This window comes from Mercurialis annua, linkage group LG5 (assembly GCF_937616625.2).
Source record: "Mercurialis annua linkage group LG5, ddMerAnnu1.2, whole genome shotgun sequence".
Taxonomy (NCBI): domain Eukaryota; kingdom Viridiplantae; phylum Streptophyta; class Magnoliopsida; order Malpighiales; family Euphorbiaceae; genus Mercurialis; species Mercurialis annua.
This window is the reverse complement of record NC_065574.1, coordinates 16,226,030-16,241,899: the sequence shown is the minus strand read 5'-3', so window position 1 is coordinate 16,241,899 and position 15,870 is coordinate 16,226,030. Positions and strand designations below refer to the sequence as shown.

General features: G+C 28.3%; 1 protein-coding gene across 1 annotated transcript; it reads right to left on the bottom strand.

The window, feature by feature from the left end:
* Positions 1-6,994: 6,994 nt before the first annotated feature.
* LOC126680103 (beta-glucosidase 13-like) lies at positions 6,995-15,401 on the bottom strand. Its single transcript, XM_050375151.2, has 13 exons — positions 15,148-15,401; positions 14,316-14,379; positions 14,177-14,235; positions 14,016-14,094; positions 12,878-12,955; positions 12,041-12,128; positions 11,703-11,952; positions 11,047-11,159; positions 10,697-10,920; positions 9,584-9,618; positions 8,969-9,071; positions 8,770-8,872; positions 6,995-7,465 (listed from the first exon to the last, which is right to left on the bottom strand). Exons 1-13 carry the CDS (start codon positions 15,304-15,306, stop codon positions 7,216-7,218), a joined length of 1,605 nt encoding a protein of 534 aa, XP_050231108.1. The 5' UTR covers positions 15,307-15,401; the 3' UTR covers positions 6,995-7,215.
* Positions 15,402-15,870: the final 469 nt, after the last annotated feature.

Here is a 15,870-nt window from a genome sequence, read left to right as displayed (position 1 = left end):
CATAATGACCCCCATGCAAGGCAGTTAAGGACCTATAGGTTCATAAAACACTAGTTCCAGCACATACCAAACATCGTCCGATCCTCGACTTAAAATAGGATTTTTGCCAAATAAATAATTTGCCCTGAAGAGGTAAATCCAATAATTCATAATTGTTAACAAAATCATGAAAACCCAAAATAGAAGGCGAATACCCCAACCCATTCAGCCTGTCCTTCGGATGAAGAGTTACATTAAAATCCCCATTAATAACAATTGTACTAATAAAACTCAATCTGGTATTCAATTTCTGCCACAACAACAATCTCTCTACAACAATATTACTTGCATATATTAGAATAGGACGACAATAAGAATTTTGAAAAACAAAATCCATGAAAATTTATTTAGATACCTTGGAGATAACTACATTTCATAACAACACGTAGTTCCAAATTAATAGTAAACCCCCCGAAGCACCAACAGAAGAAATCCAATCATATTCAAAATCCAGATTAGGCCCCGAGTTTCTAACAAGAAAATCATCAATTAACTCCTTTTTAGACTATCAAACCAATAAAGGATACGTTATGCATAAAGACCAAATGACGAATGAATTTTTGTTTTCTAGAATCTAAAAGCCCTCCTCTATAATTCCAAGATATGAAAGTAAGCGACATAGACATGGAAACAAAAAAAAACTTGGGCAAAAAAAACTAAAACATGTTGTCTCTTCTTACTCGACACCATGTTATGTTGTAATTTTTTCAAAGTTACCGATCTTGTCTCCCATTTAAAGATACCAAGATTGTGTCAAATCAACTATGTTTTGTCTGCTTTATCCTTTGATATTGAATAAAATGTACCCTTCCTCAATGTCACATTTAAACGACACATATTGGCAATATTTGGGTCAAACAATTCATTTTGAGATTTAACTTAACTTGTTGAGCATGAAAGGATTTCACCCAAGTAATTAATTTTCTTCATAGGTCTAGGAGCTGTCGTTATTTTCCCTGATCCTAAACTGACCTCCTTATCTGTAGTAAGATCAACGTCTAAGTCCTGGTGATCAGAATTATCCTTCGTTGCCAAAACATCCAACATCGGCTCTTGACCGGAAGACACCACTTGAACACATTGGGCTGAAGTAGGTAAAATCTGAGCATTATATTATGAATTCAATTTTCCGTCCACATCCTGAAGTTCATGAATAATATTCTAAATCAGAGAATTTTTTCACATCTACCTCCTTCACTTGCTTGAAGAGCAATGATAGCTTCTCCTACCCATGCTCGATCTATAATCGCAGCTCCACCATCACTTGCTCGACGAGATCCATCCCTACTCGCCTTACTTACTCGACGAGCAACTCCCAAATTAAAACACTCCAAAGTTGAACAGCGAGTAACATCAATACCAATAATATATTGATTGAGAGCCTCTCCTTTTAACTTTTGATCCATATCACCTTCAGGATGAACATCTTGCACATCCAAAGCTTCCAACGAGTTTGGAATAGTAGTCTCTACCAAACTCTGATTGTTACCATGAACACCTAGGGAAACTACAGAAGAATCTATTATGTTGATTGCTTTATTGTCTACATAATAATCCACTCCAATCGGTTCCTCCAACACAACAGATTTTCTAGATTCCACCACAAAGATTACACGAGAAACATCTCCAATTGTTACCTCTACCAAGTGATTGATTAAATGGTAAGTATTGGAGATTAGAACAAGGCCAGTATCAAACCGATTTTTGATATTAACTGAAATAGCTTCACGTATGGAATTCCTTATTTCTAAAAAAACATCTAAACAACCAAGGATAAATGATAAAACCGAGATAGATATCCAAAACAATCTAGTAAATGATTTTTTTGAAATCTTTTGTCCAATAAAAGGATTTGAAAATATATAAAAGAATGGTCCTATAGTATCCTAAATTTCCCGAGCTTTTTGAATAGAATTAAACGTAAGAAAAATTAAATTGCCTCTTATTATAGCAACCTTAACAGCCTCAACCTTCTGTTCAAAACAGTACCTCTTCGCCTATAGTACAGTTTGAGTATCAGATTACCCTTGCAACGATTGATTTCAATATCCATTCATTCATATCCAAAATCACCTTCTCTTTGGTAATTGATACCCTCATGTCAAGCGCATAAATCTTAGCTGAAGGTTCCTTACTATAAAATTTGCTCGCAGATACAGCCTCCTTATATGATCTCATATCTCTCTATGAAGGAAACGTAAAAGGGCCGAACAGGGACCTGCAATATAGTCGGGATTGGTTTCATGTTATCAATCTTCTTCTTTGGAAATTTTGAACGAAAAATCCTAAGCTTAAATTTCCCAATAGCAATCATGTTGAGCTGATTAAGAATCCATGCTATATTCTTTCCCGAATCAGGCCTGAGGAATCTAAAACTACAATTCCTCTTGGTAGGTTTTGTAGCCAATGAAACTCGACCAATAACAACATGTTTCGCGAACCCCTTCTCAAGATCATGATACCTCCATGTACGCGGAATTTTATTAAAATAAATAAAACTCCTTGATGTAGAAGACAAGTCCAATGTTCTAGCAGCAATTTCAACATTGAAATCACCGGAGATAGTGGCCTAAACGTAGCTGATGGAACGATTATGGTTAGGGTTTTCGGTGGGGTTAAGGAGGAGAAAAACCCTGGTTCTAGATTATATTAAATTACATGATTTTTAAAGGGAGAATATTTATGTGACGAATTACCTACTAACAAATTGTTGCCCATTATATATACCATCTGCTATAGCTTATTGGAATTAAATATTTGCTTCAAAATCATAAAGATTAAATAAATTAACTATTAGATGCATATTCACATTTATACTATAAGTTAAAAGTAATATTTATAAAAAAAAAAGTTATTTATTGTCATCACTCATTTACTTTTGATATACCTTTTGTTTCATTTTTGATATTTTAATAAATGAATTATCTAAATCATGATTACTTTGAATTTATTTGTTCTTAAAATTTTATAATCAAAGTTAAATTATTTTTTGTAGTATAAACTTTTAATAAATTATATGTTAAAATGAAAGTTAGTAACAATTTACCCCCTCAACTTGCAAGTAATGAGCAATAAACTCATAAATGAACTTTGTAAGAAAATCGGTCATACATTTGGTGATTATGAGCATTTAGCCCCATTTTGACAAATTAGATTACAAGTTGAAGGGGCAAATTGCCAATTGAGGGAACAATTAGCTTACAAGTTAATGAGGCAAATTGCCAAAATGGGGCTAATTGCCCATAATTATCAAGTTCTTAATAGCCCATTACTTACAAGTTGAGGGGGAAAAGAGATACTTAAGTCGTTAAAATGATAATAGTGGAAAGATTATGATCGGCTTACCGCTTTAAATGAAAAATAAATTATATGAGTTTTCAATTTAAAAGAGCCCTTATGAGTTTCACCATTTTCATAAAATTTTAATTTTTATAAATTATTTATTTAATTGTAACTATTTTTATAATAATAGTTATTATAAACAGAGAATTTCTAATTTCTTATTTAATTTTAATTTTTTTATTATAATAGTTATTATTAACATAACACTCGCACAGTTTTTATTTCTATTTTTATGAAAGTTAAATTTTTAAAACTATTAAGCATTTTTTTTATGAACTACATATTCTAAAATATTTATATAAAGATAATAATTTTTGAAATTATTAATTTCTTAAATATGAAAATTAATATTGTTAAATTTAAATTTAACTTGCAAAAGTTTTGATGTACTTAAATTAAAGAGTTGTGTATTTTATGAGTTTAGGTTTTTTACTATAAAGTTATTATTTCTAAAAAATATTTAACTTTAAAATTTAATTTAAATCAGGAAAATTCATAAAGAAATTGTTAATTTTTATATTATTTTTTATAATTAATTAAATATAAATTTAAGTTTATAAAAGAAAAAAAGTGAAGTGTAATCTTTTTTTAATAGCAAACCCTTGCGGATTTTGTCAGTTATAACTAATTTCTTATTTAAATTTCCCTAAATTATTACATGCAAGATTAGCCTAATTGGCTAGAAAAGTTTCTGAATATTACAAAATGGGTAATCGTGACGATTTTGAAAGATTTGGTTATAACTGACAAAACCCGCAAAGATTTAGTATTAAAAAAGAATAGTCCAAAAAGTAATAATTTTTTAAATCCCTAAGCTGCAATTTACATTTATAACTATTTCTCTAATATTTTTTTATGTTCCATCTAAAAAAGAACATTAAATATCTCATTTTAAAATTTCATATCATATTTTATGTGCTAATTTGTCACGATCCAAAATATTAGGTCGAGACTTGCGCTAGAAAATGGGAGTGTTAGCACCGAAACCCGTAGCATGACAAAAAACAATCATAATTTTTTCACGTAACAACATCATTTAAGAAATATAATGCATATATAAAAATACAAGTAAAGCATCATATTAAACATTAAACATATATACAACAAACCGGAAAACATAGAGCTGGTATTTAACACACAAGAGCGAGGCGAGATCTGGAATCCTACTGCAAGAGGGACGCCTCGTGAGACGGGCAAACATGATGTTCCCATACTAAATCATATAGCCAAATAGTTTATACACAACAGAAAACCAAATGTACCCTATACATAAATACCTATACATCAAAAAGATATAAACATAAACAATGGTTTCTTATCGAACAAAGGATCAATTCACCCCCTCAACTTGACACGAAATATCAAATGAGTCATTGTCGCTGCTTTTAGTACAAATCAACCCAAAACTTGCGTTTTTAGCTCAAAAAAATCCTTCAGAGAGTGAGATTCTTAATTATTTTCAATTAACTTAATTGATCATAATTAAATTTAATCTAACCTCTAATTATAACTTAATTAAAATCCTAATAAATTAAATTTTTAATTTTAATTCCGCTATTCCGACCTCTCATATTCCACCACAACCGCTTTTTTCTCTCGCATTCCGACCAATAGCCAAAACTCCGGCCACCATCATCCGAAAAAAAAAACCCGAAGTGTTCATCCTCAAAGAGGATGAACTGTGACTGTTCATCCTCTTTGAGGATGAACCCGTTATTTTTTTATTTATTTAATATATATTTTTAAAATTATAAGGTTTATAATGAAACGTTTAAAATTTTTAGGTGTCAATTTAAAAAATAAATTAAATATAAGGTTTGATTTAGATTTTTTTCCATTTTGTTAGTGGAGAGTGAAACACACTCTAGGGGGTGCGAGTGGGCAAATGTTGCCGATAGGCTTTTTTGATACGAAAACGCAAGTTTTGGGTTGATTTGTACTAAAAGCGGCGAAAATGACTCATTTGATATTTCATGCCAAGTTGAGAGGGTGAATTGATCCTTTGTTCATTTCTTATCAGAGTCCTATAAACATAAGAACCATTGACTAGGCTACCATACTAATTACTGGCAAACTACTGATACACTACTGTAGCTCTAAAAGAGATTGTAACTATATACAGTCCAAAAAGAGAACTTCCGGGACGAAAATTAAGGAAGCTCGACCACTTCATAAGCTAAACACCTGAAAAGGAAAAACATCAAATGTAAGAATATTTCTGAATGAGTCTACATAGTTACTAGTGAGTATTAAAATCAGTGTCGAGGTGAGAAATCGGCTAAAACAGGATTGTGCATTGTTATTTTTGATTAAATTGAAATTATATGGTATTTCCGTACTATTATATTTGGTGTAGTCATTATTATGTGCTTTTACATGTTGAATGGTTATCGGTGGTATGTTTGGTTTAAATGTCCCCTAAAGTTAGGTGTGGTCGTATTTCCCTGTTTCGTATATTAATTTGTATTTTATCATTAGACTGTTAATTTCTCGTGATGTGGAGTCGGACTGTACCCAACGGAGCTAATGTTGGAGTCGGGAATCATCTTCATATAGAGAGTTTATATAATTATTATTATTTGTTAAGCAATTCGTTTATTGTTCTAATTACAAAATGTTTATTACAAATCATTTGCAAACAGTTTTTTTAAACTGTTATGTTTTAATTGGAACGTGCTACCTATTAGGCATTAATATGATTGTGTACATAAAACTATTGATATTGACTCAGGAATGTGATATAATTATAATATGATGTTGAGATATGGATTTTCTCGGTCGAGCGGTTGCTCTCTTATGTGGTAGAGAGTTTGCTCTAGGGTATTTGTTGTTTGTTTGGTGGAGCGTTTGCTTTAGGATATTGTGATTTAAGAGGTAGTAGAGTCGATCTTAGTCGAACAATGCTCTCTGGACGCATCTTTTGGATATTGAACGTGATCGTGATCGTGATTAGGATTGATACAATTATTAATGTTATTTATGGATTAAGGTTTTAATTATTTCTGTAACGGTAAAGTTATATACTATTTTAATGCTTAAAAGATTTTTATCTAAGTAATAATTAGTAATGGTATGAACTCACTCGATCGAGACCCGTTGTTTTTTCAATTTTCAGGTTTTGTCGTTTAGTGTTTTGAGAGTGATATTTAATATAAAGGGTTAATTCTATAAAAAAATCACAACCTTTACATGAAATTTCATTTTAATCACGGCCTTTAAAAGTTGTCATTTAAAGGCACGACCTTTCATTTTGTTTCAAATCTATCACCAAAGTAAAATTCAGTTTATTTTTTCTGACTAAAAATTACTAATCCTTCATACTCTAACTGAAAGATAATAATATATGGTGTTGATTTATAGTTTGGATCTTTCATTGTGGTTAATGAAGAACTTAGTAAAAAAAACACTAAAATGAAAGATTTGAAAAAATAATATAAAAGATCATAGTTTTATATGGCAACTTTTAAAGGTCGTGATTAAAATGAAATTTTATTTAAAAATCGTTATTTTGTATGAAATTAACCCTAATATAAAACGGATCAATGACACATATAATCCATTAACTAATTCAAAATTGTGCATATCTGATTATTTATGCATAAAAGAATAGTGACATGATAAAATTCAATTGATTGTAGTCATGAATAACATGATAGGTATAATTGATATTTCAAAGATTATTACATCTTTCAAATATATAAATAGCATTTTTTTTAAGGAAGCCTGGGACCGTCACCCATTTTTATTAATAGCCTCATTTATGGCGGAGGAAATCCGTGATTACACAAGTCGAGAGATACAAAAAAAAAGGGGGCAATATGCATTATATATATTTTAGAGCTCTTCATCGTCCTCCCAAGAAGAAGAATGATCAAGAGTTATAGTATTGCATTTGGGACCGCCAGTTGAATGTTTATATGTTAAGAATTCTTTAAACCAGCTAACAGAGAGTTTTGGAGTTCGCTTCAGCTTCTTATTGGTATCCGTAGCATACACACCAAATCTTAGAGTATAGCCATTTGACCATTCAAAATCATCTATCAATGCCCAACCAAAATATCCTTTTACTCTAACTCCATAATCACTGGTAAAAAAAAAATATATTAAGAATTATGATGATGGTGATGGAGTTAATACTGTGTTTTAAAATATAATAGACATTTCTTTCAATAACATTTATATTAAATCTAATTATCATAAGCTAAAAAAGCATGCTCATCAATTTATTAGGTAATTCTTATAAAAAAATATTAATTGAAAAATATTTCGACTATCAATTACGCACTATTTAATACTTTTAAATTATATATAGTTTTATTATAATCTGTTATAACTAATAAAGATAAAATATACTGATCAATTTTTAATGAGAAATAACATTAGTTTTTTCGAAAAAAACATGTAGAGTTTAAAATATTAAACGTAAGTCTTAATTCTAAGGTCAAGGTTTATTAGGAATATGCCTAATCGAGAAATTATTATGTAGACTCGGTCTACCACGTCATCCGTGGACTAAGCCAATTATATCATAACACTTCATTAAAATGAGGGTATTCTTGTAATTTCATTTGTTATTTGCATACACTTTTAAATAATGATATTATAAAAATACCCTCATTTTAATGAGGTGTTATGATGTGATTAGTTTAGTCCACGGATGACGTGCTGGACTGAGTCTACCTAAAAATTTCTCATGCCTAATAATTCAAAAAATATCTGCTCTTTTTGATTTTTCTGCTTATATTTCAAAGTTTAAAATCGCCAGCTTTAGTCAATTTCAATTTTAATCAAACTCTTTTTTTAAATTCAAATATTTACGTCTTAAAAAAGGTTCAAATATATTCCATTTTTGACATATAGTCTAAATAATTTTTTAACATTTTCAAAAATATTAATATTTGGAAGGCTTAACCTATCCTAATATCTCTGTACTTTTCAATTTTTCTTTACTCCGTTCCTAAGCATTTTTTATTTCTTCACTCGGTGCATGTACATTTAAAAACAGTTTTATAAAATCTTTTTATTTGTTTACTTAATCTTTATACTTTCGAAAATAATTTTACTCTGCCCTGGTATTTTTGTACTTTTATTAACAAAATGATCTCATAAAATTGTTTAAAAAAAATATATATAGACCAAATAAAAAAAAGTTCTTAGAAAGAAAGTAAAGAATAAATGAAAAGTATAGGAATCTTAAAATAAATTTTTCCTATTTAGAACTATGTGTTAAATATGAAAAATATTTTTGATTTTTTAAAATAAAAAACTATAATCTAAAAAGTAGATATTAATTAAAACTGAAAATTAAAAATTAAAAAAAATTAATAATTAAAAAAAATAAAAAAAAATTAATCAATCAAAAATCATCAAAATGGAAATTGAACTCACCAAATGGCTCTAAGCAGTTTCCACAAATGTTGGTGATGATATGATATTCTCCAGACATCTTTAAGAGCTTCCTCTGGAGAAAGGTCCGAATTATCACCAACTCCTAATCATATTCAAAATTTGGCTACATTAATTAAACCAACAAATTATTATAGATATAAAATTTTTTCATTAGAAATGATAAAAAAAAATCACTTACCATTCTCAGTTATATAAATAATTGGATTCTTGTAGACATCCTTGGTATATTTCAAAACACTTTCAAGACCTTGGGGGACAACATATATTGAAGGTGGAGAAGCCTACAAATTTGCTTATCATATCAGATATAGATATTTATTTATTTATTATTTATTTTATATTATAGGCATTTATAATTTTTTCTAATTGTATCTGCAATAAATGGGGTAATTTACTTTGAGTCACTAAATTTCAAATCATTTCATTTTTATGATGACTAAAAATTGAATCGATTTGAGCAAAATAACTTTTGGAAATTAAACTTTGATTTATCTCGTTTTAGTGACTAAAAATTATTCTCGTTGACATGAAATTAAAGTTTAATCGCCCAATAATATAGAATGAAATTTAATCACCAAATTGAAATAATGCAAATGTTTAGTGATTTTCATAATTAATTAACCGGCAATAATTGAATTGTTATTACACACACACACACATACACACACACACACATATATATATATATATATATATATATATATATATATATATATATATATATATATATATATATATATATATATATATATATCTCCGTATAAATTATTGCAGCATAAAAATTATAACAAACCTGTACACCAATGGGTTGTCCGTGTATATTATATGCTGTAAACAAAAATATATATAGAAATGTTATATAGTTTAGTTGCAAATAAATATGATCTAAACTAATAATGTTTTAGGTGGAACTATTTATTGGGTATAATAATGCCAAAAAGTTAAAAAAAATTACATTTTATAAATTTATCTAAGACTTTTAAAGTTTCTAATTTTTTTTTAATTGTCTCAGTCTTCAGTTGATTTCTATGCCATGTTCTTAGATAATAGAACTCATTTTTTAGAATTAAAAAATTAATTCTCACTCCATAAAAGTTAAAAATAACGTCAAAAGCTAATTTTAAATTCTTTAACATTCAATGATTGAAGATAAAAATGAAAAGATAAATAAAATAAAGTAAATAAGTACTATACTAATATGAAAAACAGACACAATTAAAAATGGAGGTGTTAAAATAAGATAGATTTGAAAAAAAGTCAAACAGAAACCAGGTTATTATTTTTTTGATAATTGGAGAAGAAGAGCGCTTGTGTGAGAAAATGAACCCACGAATTTAACATTTTGTATTCGGCATTTGCATCATTTCGTGAAAAAATCAGTTTTTTAATATCACTAGACCTACTTTTAAATTAGGGTTAATTCCTAAAAAAAATCACGAACTTTTACACGAAGTTTCATTTTAATCATAAACTTTAAAAGTTGTCATTTAAAAGCACGAACTTTCATTTTGTTTCAAATCTATCGCCAAAGTAAAATCCGGTGTATTTTATCGAACCAAAAATTCCTAATCCTATATACTCTAACTAAAAGATAATAAGATTTAATGTCGATTTATAATTTAGGTCTCTCATTAATGGTTTATTGAAGAATTTAGTCAACAAAAATACACTGAAATGATAGATTTGAAATAAAATGAAAGTTTGTGCCTTTAAATGGCAACTTTTAAAAGTCATGATTAAAATGAAACTTCGTGTAAAGTTCGTGATTTTTTTAGAAATTAACCCTTTAAATTATGTAGGCTATTCTTTTTTATAACCAATAACCAAAATTTGGAATATGATTCTTTTTTGTTTACGAAATATTCAATTATTAAATTAGTATATATTCTACTATAAAATAACTTACCTGTCAAATTAACTCGCATATCAGTGGTACATCTGATATGAGTTGGATTAGGATCCTCGGTGACATTTGCAGAAGCATAATTTGAAGAGTAATAATTTATACCAATAAAATCATATGACCCTTTTAACGATTTAGATTCACTTCTATTGAAAACTGGCAATCGATCTCCAACTATTTCTCGCATAATTTTTGGATAATGCCCGTAAGTTATGGGGTCCATAAACCTGTTAGCATAATTTCATTTTTATTGTAAGAATTTATTGTAAAATTTAAAGGTTTTGTTCTTACAATATATTTTTTTCTCAATGTTTTAGATTATAAAATTAGCTTTTATGATTAGAAATACTCACCAACCAAATGCAAAATCAAGGTATCGATAAACTGCTCGGTGATCATCTACACTTTGAGAATAAGGATCTACCCATGTTACATCATTTGTTATGCCAATCATGCCATCAAACCCCTATATACCATTATGATAACAAGAAGATATAATTATGAAATTCTAGAAATTATGAACGTTCTCATAACATGGTATAATTGAATAAATATTTATAAGGAAAACTAAAACAAGTTTGTTAATAAATAATGAAGATGAGGGGGTAGGGGAATCAAATTACGTGAGTTTTTCAAGTCGAATTATAATATATCTGTTAATAGACTATTTCTGTAGGGCCAAAAGAATATTATTTTTAATTCGAATAAAACTAAAAACTAGAAGTATAAAACAAAACCAAACAAAATAGCAACTCATGGATTTTAATTTCGCAAAATATCAATATTACACTAAAAAATAAATCAATTTTTATGGTTAAAATTTATTAAAAATGTCCAAAATACAATTTGAATTACATATTAACTTATTAATTTTTCAATTAATTTATATATAATTAATCTACTTATTTTAAACTGTTCTTCATGTTCTTTACTAAATTTTGTTTAAAATAAAAAATTTAATCTAATATTAAACATGTTATATATGTATATGCGACATTCACTAAATTACCTGTTCCCTATATGTTGCAACAGCTGCTGCATGAGCAAGGAGTAAATTATGAGCCACCATGTAAGGTTCAGTTGCTGAGTCTCCAGCAGGGCATGCCCTACTCACCCAGGACGAACATCGGCCTGGAGCCATCCAACCCGAATCATAGCCTTGTGTAGTGAAAATATATGGTTCGTTAAAAGTCACCCAATACTTTACTCTGTCTCCAAATCTTTGGAAGCAAAGCTCTGCAAAATCTTTATAATCGGACCTATATTTAAAATTTACAGAATTTGTTATAAATTATTAACTTTATCGCAACTTTATAGCTGGAAGTCGGATTTTAAAGGTATGCTTACACTATGTTGTAGCTTCTAAAGCCACCATAATTGTCTTCAAGTTCTTGAGGAACATCCCAATGAAATATAGTTACAAAAGGTTCCATTCCTACATCAATACATTTGAAAGAAATGAGAAAATAAGAACTATGTATGTATACGGTATACCAATTGATTAAGGGGGAAAAATTAAGATTGACTTACCAGAAAAATAAAATCTATTTAAAATTAAATACTTTATCTTTTTTAATGTTGATTATTTTGTATGATGTATTTCGAGCTCATAGTTATTTATTTGAAAAATATAGTATGGGATCAAATATAAAATTAAATCTAGATTTTTACTTAAAATAAAAATATCGTTAGGCGATAAATATTCAGATGAGTTAAGAATTTTTTATTTTTTTATGCATAAGCCAAACACATGCATAAAATTTAGTGTTAGCTGTAATTGTTGATATTTTTTAAAGGGTTAATTGCAAATACATAGACGAACTTTACCCTAATTTGCAATTACAATATAAACTTTGAAACTTTATAATGTCAGTAACCAACTTTCATTTTTTGGTTAAACGAAAAACTTGTTTCGAAGTCAATTTCGTGTTTGGTGTATTGATTTGCCAAAAGTGTAAAGTTGATTACCAACATTGCCAAGTTTTAAAATTTATATTGTAATTACAAATTAAGATAAAGTTTGTGTATGAATTTGCAATTAATCCTTTTTTAAATGATCTCTCAACATGTATATTTCCTGCAATTGTTTTTTTTTTTTTCAGTTCTGTTATCCAAACAAATAATTTTAGGCTAATTTACATTTGCTAAATAATTTCCATCTAAACATAAACTGACAATGCTCACCATTTTTAATAGTTTCATTGATGACTCTGTTGTAAAAATCAATTCCTTCCTCGCTTACTCCTTCATTTATGTTCCCACCTGCATTGCATTTTAAAGATGTCCTTTTAGATATATTAGCACAACTACAAACAATGATTGACAAAAAATTCAAAAGCGAAGTTGCACCTATAATTATACTTTGGCTTAGTCACTCAAAAACCTCCCACCTTTAATTTTTTTCAAATGCACCCTGACGTAAGAAGATTCTCTCAAAACCCCCCACGTTTAGATTCTTATTTAATTATACCCCAAAGTATTAAATTGACCTCTTTTCACATGACAAAAAATGTAAAAAATCATTATTACTAAAATTATATCCAATAACGTTTTAAAATAAAAACCATAAAAATTTCCAATTTAAGGTACAATTGAAAAAAATCTAAAGGTGGGGGGATTTTGAGAGGATTTTCCTACGTCAGGGTGCAATTGGAATGGAATTTAAAGGTGTGAGGGTTTTGAGAGACTTTTCCAACGTCAGGGTGCAATTGAAAAAAACATTAAAGGTGGAGCCTTATAATTTATATGTAAGTATTTTTAATAGATAATGTATTAAGACTAAAAGGGCTAATGTAAAAAATACCCCGACCTTTTAGTGTTTTTCAACTGATGTTGAAAATTAGTCAATTTTACTCTATTTCACATTTTATCGTTTCAATTGTACCCCAATTTATGCAATTGTTTTACTTAAATGATGAAATCATTCAATTAACTAAGCATAGAAATAAAATTAAATTCATTTTCATTCAAAAAAATACAAATAAGTCTTTTATTTTTAAAAATTAACTAAAAACCATAGTCAAATTAAAACTAATTTAAATTCTTAATTAATTTAACTAAATCTGAATAAATTATAAACGCATACAATTTTTAAATGCTAGATATGGAGGACGTTTTTGAATTTTTTTCAAATGAAAAAGACGTCAATTAAATATTTCAGGGTACAATTGAAACGATAAAATGCGAAATAAGATAAAATTGATCAGTTTTCAACGTCAGGGTGGATTTGAAAAGAGGTTAAAAAGTCGAAGTTTTTTAAGGTATTAGGCAAAACTATAATACATATACATATAAATATGTATGTATGTGTATATATACTTACTAGGTATTACTCTTGCCCATGCAATAGAGAATCTGAAAGCATTCATGCCTAGTTGTTTACTCATTCTTTTGGTATCATTCTGAAATATCAATATTAAAATAATGTTCATTATCGTATAGCATATGCACATATCTATAAATTAACAAAAAATAAAATCTCACTTTATAATTATAATAAAATTCAGCTGCAATATCTCCATTGCTGCCATCGGCTATTCTTTCTGCAACAATTAAAGACAACTAAATATTGATATATAGAAACTCTTGGATTTTATAAGAGAAATGAAGAGAAATTAAAAACCAGGATAGTCATGGGTAAATGTATCCCATATGTTAACTCCCCGTTTCTCTGCTGCGCCTTCAACCTGAATACATAATTAAAAAAATAACAATATTTTTTTATGTGTTCTGTATGCATACATTTAATTGGTAAAAGGAGTTTTAATTTGAAAAATAATTAATTTTTATTTATAAAAACATTTTTTATGTGTCATATATTCATACATTTTTTTCCCTCAAAAAAAATATTTTTTTTCTAAATTATAGTTTTTTTGTCATACACTGTTCCCAAAAATAGGCCATTTAAAAATGCTTTGTAGTAGTCTTCAATTCAGTCACTTCTTTAAGGTCTTTAGCAGTTTTACAGTAGGTTTATAGTAGTTTCAGACTTCTTCGGTCCCAAAACTATTTTCTACTCTATTCTTTGCACGCAATTTAAGAAATTGATATTTTAAATTTTAATAAATTATCTTTACATTTTTATTATACTTTTATTAAATGTTATGAAATTTATAATAATGATAATATATAATGGACTTTAAATAAAAATAATATACAAAACTTGCTTTAATAATAAATTATAAATTATTGGAAATGGGAAAATATTTAAAAAAAAAGAAACAAAAATGGACAACTATTTCGGGACGGGATAGTAATTTTGCGGTGCAATAATGACAGTAGTTTTTGTAACTTTCTTTTAAGTTAAACAAAACCTATATTTATAAGTAAAATTTAAAAATGCTTATTAGTATTATAGAAAAAGAGCATAGGGTGCAATTTTCACCGAGTATAATATATGCACAAAATTAATTAATAACATTATAGTAAATTCTAAGAATTCTATTAATACATACCTGATAAGCAGAGGAGCCAATCCCCCAAAGAAACCCATCTGGAAAATAACTACTATCAAACACATGAATTTTGTCTGGATTATCTTCATTTTGTGACACACTCGAATCCAGCCAAAGCAGAACTACTACACCTAACAAAAGGGAGCTTTTAGCTGCCATAATAATGCTTGTTTTTTTCAAGCTCTGTGTTCATTTCTCATGGCAATACCCCATTAATATAGTCAATTCCCAAGCCCAAGGGTTTAGCTGTTCACTTCAATTATAATAATATGGAGCGTGCAGCTGTTGTTTTTCAGCCCTTGGATGACCTCTGCTAATCTTTTACTGTGGGATCGTCACATAGACTGATCATCAATTGTTTCTAATAATAAAAATATTTAATTTCTGAAGATATTATACATATATAAGAAATTGATTTCCCAACATTATTATTACTCGAGCTATGTATTCTATTATTAGGATACACATGCGGCACAGTTGTTTATCATTTTTTAATCATAGTACATTAAGCATGGACATAATTTTATGTAAAGGTGATTTGACGTAGATATCGTATCCAAATATTTAATAGTCGAAATTTCAAAATACTTGAAGTCTTGGATTCAACCTCCATTTTGGATAAAAAGTTTATGAATTGTGGATTTATAAAGATGGAGATTATATTCTCGAAGAATGAAGAATTAAGGATTACGGAATTGAGGAGTGAGGACTATGAACGTCGGC